At 39.8% G+C, this 17,245-nt stretch overlaps 1 protein-coding gene across 1 annotated transcript in view; it reads left to right on the forward strand.

The window, feature by feature from the left end:
* The window catches only part of ATP7A (ATPase copper transporting alpha), a 43,205-nt gene extending 35,059 nt beyond the window's left edge, over positions 1-8,146 (forward strand). The window contains exons 17-19 of the mRNA XM_043974678.1: positions 1,830-1,947; positions 3,418-3,520; positions 4,651-8,146. Coding sequence (XP_043830613.1) covers positions 1,830-1,947; positions 3,418-3,520; positions 4,651-4,927 — 498 coding nt within the window. The 3' untranslated portion in view covers positions 4,928-8,146. The remainder of the gene's footprint in view (positions 1-1,829; positions 1,948-3,417; positions 3,521-4,650) is intronic.
* Positions 8,147-17,245: the final 9,099 nt, after the last annotated feature.

The raw sequence follows: 17,245 nt of genomic DNA on the forward strand, positions 1-17,245 counted from the left end.
AACATATGTAAAGTGCTTTGCAAATGTGCATCCCAGCTGTTATTATTATTATTATTATTATTATTATTATATCATCGTTAGATGCTGCTGCCCAGCATTGAAGTGGTCAGGGCATTGTGACATGCTTACTAGTTATTCTACCACTTTTCTTTAATTTACGTGAAAAAGGTCCATTAGGTAGAGGGTAAAGCACCTTTCTCCCTCCCACATGCGTATCAAGAGCTCAGGAAGCTTCCATGTTTGGGGTTCATGGCACATCCACAGTCCAACATCTCTTCCTTTCAGCGTAAATTTTAGTAGAGAATATTGGGTGATAGATATATAGGGGAAATATGATGAACAGGGAAGATTTCTTGCCATGTGCCCATCTCTCCTTTAAATTTTTTTAAAGTTTTCTTGTTGCTTTTTGTTTTCATACCACAGTTGTTTTCCCCACTCTGTTGAACCCTCTTTTGGAACAAAGAAAAACATTTAAGCAAAACTGGCAGATCCAGCAACCTGATGTAACAACATCCTCTATTCCATTGTCAAATTAATCTTCCTCCCAGTGCAGATCTGACCGTGTCACACTCATTTTCAGTAATCTCCACTAGCTCTCTGTCACCTTCAATGTCAAGTATAAGGTGCTCTGTTTGGCATCCCAAGCTCTTTACAACCTGGCCTCTTCCTACCTTTCCAGCTTTCTTATACCTTATTCTCTTCCATATACTGCAATTCAGTGATATTTGACTTCTTGCTGTTCCATCTCCCAACTCTGGGTTTTTCAGTGGTTGTCTCTCATGCCTAGGAATGTTGCTCCTCCTCATCTCGGCCTCCTGGCTTCCCTCAAAGCCCAGATAAAATCCCACTTTCTATGAGAACTCTTTACTAATCCCTCTTAATACTAGTTTTCTTCCCTTTGTTGATTATCTCCAATTTATCTTATGTGTGTATTGATCTTGACATATTCATTTGCATGGTATAGAGCTCCTTAACTGTCCTTTGTCCTTTTTTTTTGTATCTCCAGTACCTTGCACGGTGCCTGACACATAGTATTCACTTAATAAATGTTTATTAACTGACTACCTGACAATGCATAGCACATTCTACCTCTGTGGTCTTCTAACTTTCCTGCTGAGAAGAGGAAGTTGTGTGTTGCATCATAAATTTTCCAAGACTAAGATTGTTTACTACAATTTACCAATGTTCAACTATCCTTTAGTGTTCTTTTGTCTGTTATTGTAGTCATTATGTATATTATTCTCTTTATTCTGCTTAATTTGATCTGTACCAGTTCATACATGTCTTATCATGTTGCTCCAAGCTACTCATAGTCATTGTTTCTTATAGCAAGCTATTTCATTTTGTTCACATGCTATAGTTTGTTCAGCCATTCCCCATTTAATGAGCACCCATTTTATTTCTGACATTTTTTTCTGCTACAAAAACCCCAAAATTATTGCCACGAATATTTTGGTAAAATGAAACCTTTTTTTCTGTCTTTAGCCTCTTTTTGCCCTTTTTTTGGGGAAATGGTTTAACCTCTTGTTTCATCTTCATATCCTACAAATTACAATGGTTTACTTCTAATAAAACTCCACTATGCCAAAAAAAAATTAATTAAAGTTTGTTATAATGGGATTTGACCTAGATACAGACCTAAGTAAATTTGCACAGCCTTGGGAAAATTTTCTGAAAACAAGTTTGCATTTCCAAGTTGACTGTCAGATTTGTAATGAATGACCTTATCATGAGGGAGTCATTGTTTTCAATATGTGTGGAAATGAAACTTGACAGTTCTAAGTGAAGCTAGATTCTCTTCTTCATGTACCAAATGCTTATATTTTCAGAATGATCTTCTGGATGTGGTAGCAAGTATTGACTTATCAAGGAAGACGGTCAAAAGAATTCGAATAAATTTTGTCTTCGCTCTGATTTATAATCTGCTTGGAATCCCTATAGCTGCTGGTATGAAACACTTAACAACTACTATTTTTATTCCTCCAAAGTCCTTCCAGTTTTCTGCAGAGGATGGGGTTTGGATTTCTAGAATGGTTTTCAGGATGTGGTTATTGGGTGTGACTTTCAGGTGTGGTACAAGGTTTTTCAACAAAACCAATAATGTCCAGCAAAGCACTGAGCTGATTTGCCATTTTAGGAATGAAAAGCATTTGGATCTCCCTTGCTTTAAGCAAATTGCTTCAGAAGGGCAACCAGTTAGCTTTAAGACACAAGAAGTAAGCCCCAGGTCAGTGATACAGAACTTAGTAACAAGCATTTGAGTGTCTACTATGTACAGGGTCCTTTATTACAGGCTGGGATGGCAGATGAACCATATACATTGTGGCCTCATGGTCTCTGTTCAGAAAGACAAAATGGAAATAAATAAGGACATGAAATCGATTACAGACCAATTTATACAACAAGTACAAAACCCAGAAATACTTAGGGCCTGTAGACGAAATGAATATTCTAAAATAAATGGGATTAATTAGAGAAAGACTTCCTGGAGAAGGTGAGCTTCGATTTGGGGATTGAGGGAGATGAGGAATTTGTTTGTCTTGTCTCCTCACTAGATTGTAAGCTCAGTGTCTGATCCAGAGTAGCTACTGAATAAATATTTACTGAGATCGGAGACTGCCTTCACATTTCTCCCCCAGTGCCAAGTCTTGAGCACATATTAGCTACTCAATAAATACTTGTTAATTGATCGAGGGGCTTAGACTGTAGGAGGGAAAAACATCCAGATTGGAGAATAACATGAAGATTGACACGGATATCAAAACTAGCAGATTTTTGCCAGATTAGCACTATCGCAGTAATAATATGTGAGGTTGGAGACATCCCGAGGTGGGGGCTGCTGGAAAGCTGTGAATGTTAGCCTAAGGAATTTGACTATGCCCAGGCAAATTGGCCCCAGTCAACAGAAGGGAGTGTCAGAGAATATCCCCCTCCCCCACTTCCCAGTGTAAGGCCAAGATATGAACCTAAATCCTAGCAGTAATTAAGTATTGCAAGGTGATTGCATGTATCATTTCACCCCTTCCTTGGTGGTACAGTTTAGGAGAATTTAACTCATTTGGTAGAACAGTTCCGAAACCAGTAAGCTGTCCTCTGTTTCCTTTAAAATGTACTACTTCCATCAACAACTCTTTACTGTAGTACCTACTATGTGTAGAACATTGTACTAGGCTCTCTGAGGGATACAAAATGAAGTAGAAGGCATGGTCTCAAGCTGGTTATACTATGACGTATATGAGAGGCAACTAGAAGAAGCTGAGAATAATTGTAGTCCTATAGAGAGTACTGAGGGACAGTCAATAAAGGAATACCCTTTGGAGTGGGCGGCAAGTCATTCTGCTTGTTGGAAGCATCTTAGCAGCTCTAAGCAATGCTGTTGACCCAGAGCCCTGACCCAAGACTATGTTTGTTTTCTAGGTGCCTTTATGCCCATTGGTTTGGTTTTGCAGCCCTGGATGGGATCAGCCGCCATGGCTGCCTCATCAGTTTCAGTGGTTCTTTCTTCATTATTGCTCAAACTGTAAGTGTGGTGGTATGGCCAAACATGTTTTCCCTAAGCCATTTATGTGTCATGGACCCCTTTGGAAGTCTGATGAAGCCTATGGGCCTCTTCTCAGAGTAATAATTTCATTCTTTTTAGAGTAATAATTTCAAATGAACATAATACAATACACAAGAAAATGGTACATTTTAAAGTAATACACAGGATTACAAAGGAAGTAGATTATATCAAAGTACAGTTATTAAACTAGTACAAGAAGCCTTGATTAAGAATCTCTGCCCTAAACACAATCACTAGGCTCATTTGATAGGTTTTGAAACTGAGTCTATTAGAGTCCAAACTTTTATTAATATTAAAAGGAAGCCCATAACTATCCCCACAGGTAACTAATATATAACAACCACTAGCACTGAGGTAGGGAGCATCCAGTTCCTTCTAGGGACTCGAATTCACAGGAAGTAGAATTTTCCATTGTAATGGTGACAAGCTTCATATAATCAGATTTGAAACATGAATATTTCTGGGCTACCTCCCTTGGAGTGACTCCCAAGAGACATCCCTTCCTGAGAAAGTGCATCTCAGCTTTTTTTTTTTTTGTCTTGTTTACAACATCTTTCTATTGTATCCACTTGGCCTAAAATAAGGAATTAAAAAAAAAAAACTGGGGCCTTTTAGCTCCATATCAGCTGAGCAGAGAGACTCACTCCAAAAGGTGCAAACTCTGCGTCCCAGATACTGAGCATCCAGAAGGTACAAAGAATCAGAGCTTTTCTTTCAAGTGAGGTGAGAATGATAGGGGTTGATAAGGCTAGAACCTGGCAAAGCCTGCCTGCTTGTACCTTCTCCAGAGGGCTTCTGCCCCTGAATCTCCTAACCATATCTGCCCAAGTATCATGGAGATTCAACTCCAGGTATTCATCAGGTACACTGTGTCAGTGAATGGCAGTGTGGAAACAACTTCGCCCTTCCTATCCCTGCCATTGTAATGGAAACAGAGAAAAATGAACCCTCAGAAGATATCCATAACTCTCACTACTTATTACTCTGTGTCTGTATGTGGCTCAGCTGTTTATTGCTGCAACATTTCTCCCATCCATATTTATTTATTCCAGTATTTTAAATGAAGTTGTGTTTTTCTATGTTTCTAGTTATAAGAAACCTACTTATGAGAAGTGTGAACTGCAGCCTCACTACCAGGTAGCTCGGAAGAGTCCTTCAGAAGTTAGCGTTCACATCGGCCTGGACGACACCTCCAGAGACTCTCCTAAGCTAGGTTTGCTGGACCAGATAGTCAATTACAGCAGAGCATCAATTAACTCCCTGCTCTCAGATAAGCGTTCCCTGAATAGCATCGTTTTGAGTGAGCCAGACAAGCACTCACTCCTGGTTGGAGATTTCCGGGATGATGACGACACTTCCTTGTGAAAAAGCCCAGTCACTGCTGCTGGCCAGACAGACCTCACCTTGCACTGATGGAACTAAGGTTTTGGGAGTAATCTTAGTCTTGTCAAAAATCACCTCGCAAGGATTTGGGGTTGGTCTTGCATTCTGAGACATTGACGGGAGTGGGGGGGTGGAATGGGGGGCCAGGGGATGTTTGTCTTGTGAGAAAAGTATCTTTTTTGGAATATCAACTTTGAAGCTATTTGCGTCTGGTTTCAATGATCTTCAGTATTTTTGGTTTAACCTGAGAAGGTAGAACAGTAATGGAGATTCACATAAGCCTCCAAGTATTGCTGTTAACTGGTTAGATGGTTTGGGGATTTGATGAGACGCCTCCCCAAACAACAACAACAACAAAAACCAACAGATAGCTTAGGAAGAGCATATCTTTGAGGAGATGGGCACTGAAGGGGTGGTGGCTGAGAGCTGCTTTCTCAGTTGTATAACCTGTGTGAACTGTGACTCTCATGGCTAAGCACAAGGCCTGGGAAATGAGGCAGGAGAAAGGAAGGGAAGCAGTTGGAGCCATTCATGTGATACTAGTTGTGCCTTATTTGCATACTTTTCTCCAAGAATCTTTACCTTCCAAGCTGTTAGCACCTAGCTTTTGGTGAGGCAGAGCATTTCTCTTTCTTGAGTGAGCTGGACTGGGTTGGGCTGGGTCAGGTCAGATTGGGTCAAGTTGAGTTAACATAACTGACATCCTTTTTTGCTAGTTCTCTCTTGCTCTTACTTCCTGGCCCTCTGGAGTGAAGGAACTGAAAGGAAATTGAAGGTTTCTTTGTCTCACCACACTCCCACCCTTCTATTTTTCCAAAGATATCAGTTAGTTCAGACTTCAATTTTAACCCTGCCCTGTACAAATGTGATTCATGGATTGTACTGAGATCAGTTCCAAGGAGCCACTCTCAGTAAAATCACAATTACCAGCATCTATTTTAGCTTTGTCTTCACTGAATTTCCCCCACATATTAACACTGCTTTATGTCGTGTGTATGTGTGTGTATAGATATACTTATATATGTATGTATGTCTATATGTATGTGTGTGTAGTTATAGATATACGTATATATATATTTATGTCTGTATCTGTGTGTATGTCTTGTATACCTTGAGCTTTTTTAGAAAAAAGTACATAGCTCATAGTATGTATTATTAGTTATCATTTAATAGGTTATCAAATTTCTTTTAGTGCTTCAGATAACCTACCCATGTTACTTTAAGTGAATGCCAATAGTGTCAAATTGCTTTTGTTTTTTCAGTCTTTGTTTCTATGAATTAAAATGTAGAAGTTATTCTTTACCTAGAGTTACACTTATTAACAAACCACATACTCTTTCCCTCTAGTTTGAGATGTTTACACTTAATAGTTTAGTGAAGATGGTAGGTTTAAAGACTTGTTTATTCCCTCTGCCATGTGGGCTAAGAATTTCCCCTGTTACATGATCAGTAACGAGGAAGTGGGTCAGAGGTTTCCATTGGTATAACTACTTATGTGTCTTTGTTATTTGCAGGGTGTTGTTTTTGTAGAGACTACGTGTGAGAAGAATTCATAAATGCTCAGTTTTTTGATCCAGTTATTTAAATGTTTCAGCTTGAGCAAGATCATATAGCTAAGGCAACTTTGTGGAACAGGATCCAAAAGCAGCCTAAAGGGGAAACATCATTCATTCATTCATTCACACTCCCTCTCCCCTTCTCCACACAAAACAAGACTTTTCATATGTCATTTAATGTTTTTTTCTGGATTCAGAGGAAGTCTAATTTGTATCTTATGATCAAGAGACAGAGCTAAAATTTCTATGAAGGTGCTGTTAGTCTAGAAGGGCAAACACTCATTTTAGGGAAAGATTAACGAGCTTGTGTGTCTCAACTCTTATTCTAGCCTCCTCCTGATGCCATCTTCCACATGTCCAGGTTTAGTTGTGAGGTTTCTTTACCTAATTTCAGTAGCTTTTTTGTGTGTCATCCTTTTACTTCCAGAAATTGCTTCTAGGGAGAAGCAGCAAAGGTGGAAATACAAAATATTTTTTCTTCTGCACTCCAGAATCAATTTTTTTTCAAAGGAAGCTGTCTTCCCTGAAGAGATTTGGTCATAGCCAGTTAGTATTTCCAGTGCTATCTTTGTCTGTGAAATTGTCTTTTGGAGCCAGTGGCCACACTCTGGGTTGGTGGCCATGTTTGCTGGCCTGGGAAGGAGTCACTGTCATTATTTCGGAATCATGGCTTTGCTGTGAGAACACAAAGCTTTTTTATTCAGGACTGAGTCTTGCTTTGCATCTGCAGCCACATTTTGATTCTCTCCCATAGGTCTCTTCTGCAAGTCAGGGGTCCATTGGCTTCAGACTGGGTTGTGGAGGGGAACAAAATGATTGCTTACAGCTTGTAGCAAGTGGTGTAAGAACAAATATATTTTTTTATATTCAGAATTCAAACAGATTTATATTTGTTTTTGATATTTGAAGTTCATTATTTGTTCTATTTTCTGCATCCATTCAACAGACCATACATTTAGAGTTTGAGGATAACAAGTGCCCTTTGGTACCCAGGACTTATTTAGACTGAAATATGGGCTACTTCTAGTCTTAAATGTCTGGAAGATGCCTTTTGCATTTAGAAGTCTACAGTGTAGGTAATGTGTTCTAGAACAGACCAAGGAAGTGTGGCTGTCTATTGTGAAAACAAGACTTTCTTCCTCGCCTCCCAAACTATATGTGTATTGTGATTTTGCGTCAGCCTCTTTGAAAGTTAAATATGCTGCTTTGTGAACAAATGATTTTATTTTACAAAGGTCTCCAGTTCACGTGTACAGAATGGTTGAAGTAGCACTAGATGAAATGTTTTTAGGAGTATACATGTGTAAACATTTTTTCTATACACATTTTGTGATGAAACAGCTTGCAATCAAAGGATTTTTAATTGTTATGGGAAATCGTTTTAATTACTTATAGTTCAATAGCTTGTATTAGATTTGATTATTTTTCTTAATATTTATTTTACTGTGTTTTGTCATTCTCTGTAGGTGAAAAATGTTCGTGATTTGTTTACTCTCCAATCCTTCATTGGACAATGTTGTGCAATGCCTGTCTCTCATACTGTTTATAGCTCATTTGCTCTCTTTGGTCTCTTTTTTTTCCACATGCATGTAATCGAACATATTTCTGCCAAGGATGTGCCTTCAACTTTGTAATTACAGTGTTGTTAAGAGATATCATTCAGTGCGTCTTTTTTGAAATGGTCCCGCCGTCATCAATAGCTATTAATGACTCGAGCACACATAACTCTTAGGGTTGGTATGACATTTACAGGCATTGGTGAAACATTGCTATTCTTGGGGTGGCTAGGTGGTACAGTGGATAAAGCACCGGCCCTGGATTCAGGAGGACCTGAGTTCAAATCCGGCCTCAGATATTTGGCACTTACTAGCTGTGTGACCCTGGGCAAGTCACTTAACCCCCCCATTGCCCTGAAAAAAAAATGTATTGCTATTCTGGACAGCTAAAAAGGTAGATGTTGCTCTGTAAAGTGATGTTTAAGATTTCTTTGGTCTTCGTTTAAAGGTAAATTGCATAACATCTGGTGTTTCTCTTTAAGTTTAAAAATGCTTTTCCCCCCCCACAGAAATCCTTGGAGGTAGAGAGTATTATTATTATCAACATTTTACCCATGAGAAAATGGTGATTCAGAGAGACGTACCTTTCCCAGGGTCACACAACTAGGAACTTCATGTTGCAACTCTAATCTTGTTCTTCCAGCTTCAAATCAAGTACTTTTTCCACTAGGCCAAATTGGCTTCTTAAACTGTGGATCACAACCCCACCATGTAACTAAATGTGGCAGTAGATGTTTGGTTTGTGTATCTATTTTACATACCTACATACCCACAGTTGCATAAAAATTTCTCAGATGAAAAGGGGTCATGAGTGGAAAAAATTTAAGAAGACCTGCACTAGACCATGCTACCCTATATGTATCTCCACATACCCCATTACTGGTGGTAAGGGTCCAGTTATTCTTGAGTGCCCTTTGGGATTTCAACTCAGTGAATATGCTGATGAATCTTTAATACTCTCTGTGTTCTTGAATTCTCAGATACAAACGTTATGTATTTCTATTGTGCAAAGAAGCATGGCATTGCAGAGGGGGTACTGGACTCGGAGAAAGGAAGAACTGGGTTCTAGTCCTGCCTCTGACTCTTACTAGCCAAGTCAGGTAACCTAGCAATGTAGCAGACAGTCCCCTGTAGCTTTTCTACTCAAATGTGAAAAGGTTGCAAGCTGCCTTGGTGGAAGGAGTTCCTACACTAAAAGTCCCCCATCTTGAGAAAACCAAAGCTCCTTGAAATGCCTATCTGTATATGTAACATACCAAAAATACAGAGTCCAAAGTTAAATCATTCCCAGCTTCAGAAAGCATACGTTCTACCAAGATGGGTGGAGGTGCACTTGTGTATGCAAAGAATTAGAATGATTATTTGAGGAAGGACAGAGAACCCAGAACTCGAGGGGCTCAGTGGGGGTTTCACCAAGGAGATGGCACCTGAGCTGTGAGCCTTCGAGGAAAGGGGGGAGATTGGGAAGACACACATTCCAGGCAGATGCCAAGGTCAGGGACCTACTGAGTATCCACGTAGTGTTAGTATTTAGAGCAATGTGAAAAACTGCTAGAAAGGGAGTTTGGAGACAGATTCTAGAGGACCCTAAACACTAGGCTTTGTGTTATCCTAGAGAACAGTAGGCAGCTACTGAAGGAGAGCAGGACAGTGACATAGTAAACGCTTATTTATGAAGTGCCTGATGTATGCCCATCATTGTGCTGAGCACTGGGAATACAAAGAAAGAGAGTCCTTGCTCTCAGAGAACTCAGTCTAACAGAGGAGAGAATATCTACAGAACTCTGTACAAACAAACTCTGTATGGGAGAAAATGGAGATAATCAAGGGGGAAAGGCCCTAGAATTAAAGGGGATCAGGGAGGGCTTCCTATAGAAAGTGGGATTTGAACTGGGCTTTGAAGGAGGGAGTGAAACCAGGAGATAGAGGTGGGGAAGCAGAGCATTCTGGGCATGGGGGACAGCCAGTGAAAATGCCCTAATTAGAGAGTTTCTTGTATGAGGAACAGCAAAGAAACGAATATCACTAGAAGGCAGGGGTGTAAGGTATAGGAAGGGTTGGGGGGGCATGTTATAAGGGGCTCTGAACACCAGAGTTTTGTGTTTTATCATGTAGGTGAGAGGGGACCACTGGAGTTTGAGTTGGGGGAGGTGACATGGTCAGACCAGTTCTTTAGGAAGATCACTTTGTCAGCTGAGAGGAGTATGAGTAGGAGTGGGAGTGGGGAGAAAACTTGAGTCAGGGAGACCAGCCACCAGGCTTTTGCAATAGTCTAAGCCTGAGGTGATGAAGGCCTGCACCAAGGTGACTGCACTGTCAGAGAAGGGGATATATGTCACAAAGTTAAAATCACCAGGTCCTAGCAACAGATGGACTACTGGGAGTAAGAGTAAGGAGTTGAGGATGGCACCTAGTTTGTGGATTCAGGACACTGGGAAGATGATGGTACCCTCAACAGTAATAGTTACTTAAAAAGAGGTAGAACTTAGGGGCAGCTAGGTGGCGCAGTGGATAGAGCACCGGCCCTGGAATCAGGAGGACCTGAGTTCAAATCCGGCCTCAGACACTTAACACTTACTAGCTGTGTGACCCTGGGCAAGTCACTTAACCCCAGTTGCCTCACTAAAAAAAAAAAAAAAAAGAGGTAGAACTTAACAAGACCTGGTGCTTGATTGGTTATGGAATGTGAGGGAGAGTGAAGATTTGACAGTGACTCCAAGATCAAAAACCTGAGTGATGAGAAGGGAGGTGGTGCCTTTCAAAAGATAAGTACATTTGGAATAAGGCTTGGTTTCAGGGGAAAGATGAGTTCTGATTTTAGGTCTGTTGAGTTGTAGTTGCTTGTGAGGCGTCCAGGTGATAGACAACTGCAACTCTGGGGAGAGACTAGGGCTGGATATGTAGATCTGGAATCCTCTGCATGATGTTGGTAATTGAATCCATGAAAGCTGAGAAGACCCAGTGAGAGACAGTAGAGAAACTAGGACAGAACTTTGGTAAATCCATGGATACGAAGCAAGACGTGGATTCTGGATCAGTTTAGCAAAGCTGAGTGAGGCAGTATCAAATGGGTAAAGGGAGAACTAGGAGAGAGGTATTGAAAACCAAGGAAAGAAAGAGTCTAGTTGAGGCAAGAAATGGTCAAAACAGTGTCTAATACCACCAACATCCCAGAAAGATAAAGATGAAAAAAGATGCTCTTGGATTTAGTAATTAAATGGTTATTGGTACCTTTAGAACAGTTTCAGTCTAGCATTGGAGTAAAATACTGGATTATAAAGAGGTTGAGAAGTGAGTAGGATGTGAGGAAGTAGAGCCACTTCCTAAAAAAATGTTTTTCTAAGAATTTGGCAGTGAAGGAGAGCTGAGATATAGGATGATAATGAGGGGATAGCAGGGTCAAATGAAAGGGTTGGGCTTTTTTTGCTTTGTTTTTAAGATTTTGGAGATCTGGACATGTTTGTGTAGACAGTAAGGAAGAAGCCAGTGGATGCAGAAATTGAATATGTTGGGGGGGAGAGTTGAAGGGGCACATTCTTGGAGGAGACAGGAGGAATAGGCTTGCCAATCCTGGTGAATATTTTGGGGTCCTCTCGGTTGAACCATTCCCATTTCAGGATTTCAAGCTAGAAGGCCAAAGATGATTCATCAAAAAAGGCCTGATGCTTTGTACTGTGAACTGGGAGAATTTCATCACTTCTCACACAAGGCAAGTTGAGAGTGATAAAGGAGGAGGACCTCATTTCTTTTGGTTCCCCATCTCTACTCATGTGCACTCAGAGTGCAAAGAGCTGACTGAACTTCTCAAGGAAGAGCTCCCTTATCGTGAAAGAAGAACACCAAGAATATGGCCCCCAAATGCCTTACAGGTAAGTCATTGGCCTTGGTCCTTGAATGCCTCACAGCCTTGGGTGGAGGGGAGATCGAAGGCAGGAACCCCACATCCCCTTACCCCAACTTTAAGTAGGCATTTCCTAGACACTGAGTCCCAAAGATTTTTCTTCCAGTAACTCACTAGGGAAAATCTGCTGCCAGTAGTGCTGTCCTATGGTGGGTGCTCTGTCATTTGCCTGTACCCTTCTGCCCATTCCTCATGCCCCAACCCCTGCTGCCTAGGCATTATCTCATGTACTCAAGACAAAACCTCAGGAAGTTAATGTTGCAATCGATGTACAGAATCAATTATGCAACCCTATTGCCTTATCAAAAGTGCAACATGTCTCAAGTATTTTTTGCTTTAATTTTCTACCATCTTTCATTAGTGCCTGGGAAGTTTTATGTTTCTACATTCTAAAAGATTCTCAAATCTTAAACCTGGCCAGATCCACTTTGTGTTTTGATCAGCACGATGTAGGGGAAAGAACACTAAAGGAGGATCCAGGAGGTATCTGGGTACTTGGTTCTGCACCCCTGCTGACTAGCCATATGACTTTAAACAATGCACCTAATCTCTTTGTACCTTTTGCTAAGAATCAGAATTCCCTCTATTTATGACCCTTACTCTGTGCTTTCGTGTATAGGCATCTGAGGCCATAGGTATTGGTCCTGACTGACCCTCACTGTAGTTTATCTTCTCTTTAGAATTCCTTGGTCCCTCTCCTCCCAGCATCCTTCTTTCTAGGTCAGTTCTGTCATTCTTCAAAGTTTTCCATTTCGTCCTTTTATCTGATGACTTTTTTCCCCGTGACCCTCAAATCTTGCTATGTGGAGAACTGTTTGAAAGATGTCAGCCGGTCTTTCTCTATTCCCACAGAGGACCAAGTGGACATAAATTGCAGGAAGGAAAGAAACAGACATTTATTAAGCACCAGCTATGTGCCAGGCACATCAACCGTGAGAGGTAGGGACTATTGTTAGCCCTATTTTATAGTTGAAGAAACTTAGATGTTCAAAGGTTAAGTGATTTACCCTCAGGGATACACAGCAAAGAAATGTCCAAGGCCAGTATTCATTGCACTGCCTAGCACCTTAAATTGATCTAATTTATGAAATGTGGCAGGCACACCCAGTTCTTTGGGAACTCTCCAAGAAAGACTATGCCAGTAGTGGGAAGTGAGACTACAATTACACTTTAATTGGGCACAGAGGGCATGGGGCAAACAGGCACAATATGTACAGAGACAAGCAGTGAAAAGGGGTATAGAGGCAGATTGGGTGGTGAAAGAAAGCAGACAGTGTGAGGAAGAGGATGGGGAGAGGGAGAGACACCGAGAATCACTCACATAACCATGGAGGTGAGTTGGGAGCACTTGGCAGCATGGACCTAGATGGAGATGGATGAGGACTGGGGGACAGGGGTTTAGGGGTCTCATTTTTACAGGGCTTTTAGGGGAACAGACTAAGGCTTATCTGTGCCACCTTGGAGGTAATTCATTAACATATCAGTATCATCTCAAAGTCATCAGGAACTTGTCTGAGATTGACATATCATAACTGACTGCAAAGCCTAGATGGCTTCCCCTGATTCAACACACAGTATCAGGATGTGGGTTTTTGTTGTTGTTGATAAGTGGTAGTTTGTAAATTATGCTCCTCTCTTTGCAATCTCACTTTCTGCTATTGTTGCTTTATACTTAAAAACTCACTATACTGACTAGGAGGGGAGGGGGTTGTTGGGGGGGACCAGAACACAGTACAATTTAACACACATCTGCAGGATGAAAAACCAAGAGAACAACGTGCTCAGGGTCTCCGAATACTCAGACAAACTGCTGAAGAAGCCTTTGGACTCTACTTCCATGGAGATTCATTTTCTTTTTTTTTTAATAAAGTATTTTATTTTTTTCCCATTACATGTAAAGATAGTTCTCAACTTTTGTTTATACAAGCTTTACAATTTCAGATTTTTCTCCCTCCCTCCCCTAGACAGCAGGTAGTCTGATATAGGTTATATATATATATATATATATATATATACTTACACACACACACAATAACATTAAACATATTTCTGTATTAGTCATGTTATAAGAGAAAAATCAGAGCAATGAGGAAAAACCTCAAAATAGAAAAAACAACAGCACCAAAAACAAAAGAAATAGTATGATTCATTCAGCATCTATACTTTTTTTTTCCTGGATTTGGAGATCTTCTTCCATCATGAGTCCCCTGGAACTCTCCTGTACCATTGCATTGGTGAGAAGAATATAGTCCATCACAGTAGATCAACACTCAATGTTGATGATACTGTGTACAATGTTCTTCTGGTTCTGGTCATCTCACTCATCATCAGCCCACGCAAGACCCTCCAGGTTTCTCTGAACTCCTCCTGCTCATCGTTTCTTACAGCACAATAGTATTCCATTGCATTCATATACCACAACTTGTCCAGCTATTCCCCAGTTGATGGGCATCCCCTCAACTTCCAATTCCTTGCCACCACGTACAGAGCAGCTATAAATATTTTTGTACATGTAGGTCCCTCTCACCTTTCCATGATCTCTTTGAGAAGAAGACCCAAAAGTGGTATTGCTGGGTCAAAGGGTATGTAAAGCTTTATAGCCGTTTGGGCATAATTCCAAATTGCTCTACAGAATAGTTGGATCAGTTCACAGCTCCACCAACAATGCATTAAGTGTTCCAATTTTTCCACAGCTTCTCCAACATTTATTATTTTCCTTTTTTGTCATTTTAGCCAATCTGATAGGTGTCAGGTGGTACCTCAGAGTTGTTTTAATTTGCATCTCTCTAAGCATTAGAGATTTAGAGCATTTTTTCATATGGGAATAGATAGCTTTAGTTTCTTCATCAGAAAACTGCCTGTTCGTATCCTTTGACCATTTCTCAATTGGGGAATGACTTGGATTCTTACAAATGTGATTTAGTTCCCTATATATTTTAGAGATGAGGCCTTTATCAGAAGTACTGGCCATAAAAATTGTTTCCCAGCTTTCTGCCTCCCTTCTAATTTTGGATGCATTGCTTCTGTTTGTACAAAATTTTTTTAATTTAATGTAATCAAAATCATCCATTTTGCATTTTATAATATTCTCTATCTCTTGTTTGGTCATAAACTGTTTTCCTTTCCAAAGATCTGAAAGGTAGACTATTCCTTTCTCTCCTAATTTACCTATGGTATCACCTCTTATGTCTAAATCATGCATCCATTTTGATCTTATTTTAGTATAAGGTATAAGATGTTGATCTAGGCCTAATTTCTGCCATACTATCTTCCAGTTTTCCCAGCAGTTTTTGTCAAATACCAAGTTCCTATCCCAGAAGCTGGAGTCTTTGGGTTTATCAAACACTACATTACTAGTGTCATTTACTACTGTGTTTCCTGTGCTTAGCCTATTCCATTGATCCTCCACTCTATTTCTTAGCCAGTACCAGATAGTTTTGATGATTGCCGCTTTATAGTAAAGCTCCAGGTTTGGTACTGCTAACCTACCTTCCTGTGAATTTTTTTTCATTATTTCCCTGGATATTCTTGATTTTTTGTTTTTCCAGATAAATTTTGTTATTATTTTTTCTAGCTCTATAAAATAATTTTTAGGTAGTCTGATCGGTATGGCACTGAATAAGCAAATTAATTTAGGTAGTATTGTCATTTTTATGATATTAGCTCTGCCTATCCATGAGCAATTGATATCTTTCCAATTATTTAGATCTGATTTTATTTGTGTGAAGAGTGTTTGGTAGTTGTGTTCATAGAGTTCCTGGGTTTGTCTTGGCAAGTAGACTCCCAAGTATTTTATATTGAGATTCATTTTCTTTCTTTCTTTCTTTCTTTCTTTCTTTCTTTCTTTCTTTCTTTCTTTCTTTCTTTCTTTCTTTCTTTCTTTCTTTCTTTCTTTCTTTCTTTCTTTCTTTCTTTCTTTCTTTCTTTCTTTCTTTCTTTCTTTCTTTCTTTCTTTCTTTCTTTCTTTCTTTCTTTCTTTCTTTCTTTCTTTCTTTCTTTCTTTCTTTCTTTCTTTCTTTCTTTCTTTCTTTCTTTCTTTCTTTCTTTCTTTCTTTCTTTCTTTCTTTCTTTCTTTCTTTCTTTCTTTCTTTCTTTCTTTCTTTCTTTCTTTCTTTCTTTCTTTCTTTCTTTCTTTCTTTCTTTCTTTCTTTCTTTCTTTCTTTCTTTCTTTCTTTCTTTCTTTCTTTCTTTCTTTCTTTCTTTCTTTCTTTCTTTCTTTCTTTCTTTCTTTCTTTCTTTCTTTCTTTCTTTCTTTCTTTCTTTCTTTCTTTCTTTCTTTCTTTCTTTCTTTCTTTCTTTCTTTCTTTCTTTCTTTCTTTCTTTCTTTCTTTCTTTCTTTCTTTCTTTCTTTCTTTCTTTCTTTCTTTCTTTCTTTCTTTCTTTTTTGCAGGGCCATGGGGGTTAAGTGACTTGCCCAGGGTCACACAGCTAGTAAGTGTCAAGGGTCTGAGGTCAGATTTGAACTCAAGTCCTTCTGAATCCAGGGCTGGTACTCTATCTACTGCGCCACCTAGCTGCCCCCAAGATTCATTTTCAATGATACTCTCTCATATGGTTAAATATTCTTGGAGGCAAAAGAATGGACTGGATGCTGTTTTGAAGCCCCTCCCAGCTATATTGTTCTATAAACACTCACCAAAGTCAGGCTACCAGGAGCAGGGATTAAGGAGTTTCCAAGGGGCCAGTGGATAGATAACTAAACCTCAGAGTTGGACGAGACCTCTGAGATCATCTAGTCCAACTCGAATCTAAACAGAAATCCCCTCTGCAATGTGACTGGAGGTCACATGGCCTTCTCTTGGAGATGTTGTGGGGAACTAGTTCTCAAAGCAACCTTTGTGACAATTTCACTCATTAGGAAGGTTTTTCCTTTACATTTCAGGATTTCAGTGGCTCCATGATCTGGCTGATGTGGGTACTCCCTTCCCAACTGAAGGTTCCTGCTATACCTCACTTATCCTGTTCCTTTCTTATCCATGGCTTCCCGTAAATCCTCTGCAGGAGAGTTGCAGCGTTTAGGCCCTTTGAGCTTCTGTGGGAGCTAGTGCAACATGCTGACTTACCATTCTTGAACCCTTGTTCTTGCTATATGACTATCCCACCTCCTTTTCTGGCTGTGCCCCTGATGTCTTTTCTGTTACTTCATGGATGCAAATCATCATTAGTGATACATATGTTGCAGTCTATTTACTTTTTTAAAAATTATAAAAGTATTTTATTATTTTCCAGTTACATGCAGAGATAGTTCTTTTCACACAAGTCTATTTACTTTTAACTTCACCTTCCC

The sequence above is a fragment of the Dromiciops gliroides genome, chromosome X, assembly GCF_019393635.1.
Source record: "Dromiciops gliroides isolate mDroGli1 chromosome X, mDroGli1.pri, whole genome shotgun sequence".
Lineage (NCBI taxonomy): Eukaryota > Metazoa > Chordata > Mammalia > Microbiotheria > Microbiotheriidae > Dromiciops > Dromiciops gliroides.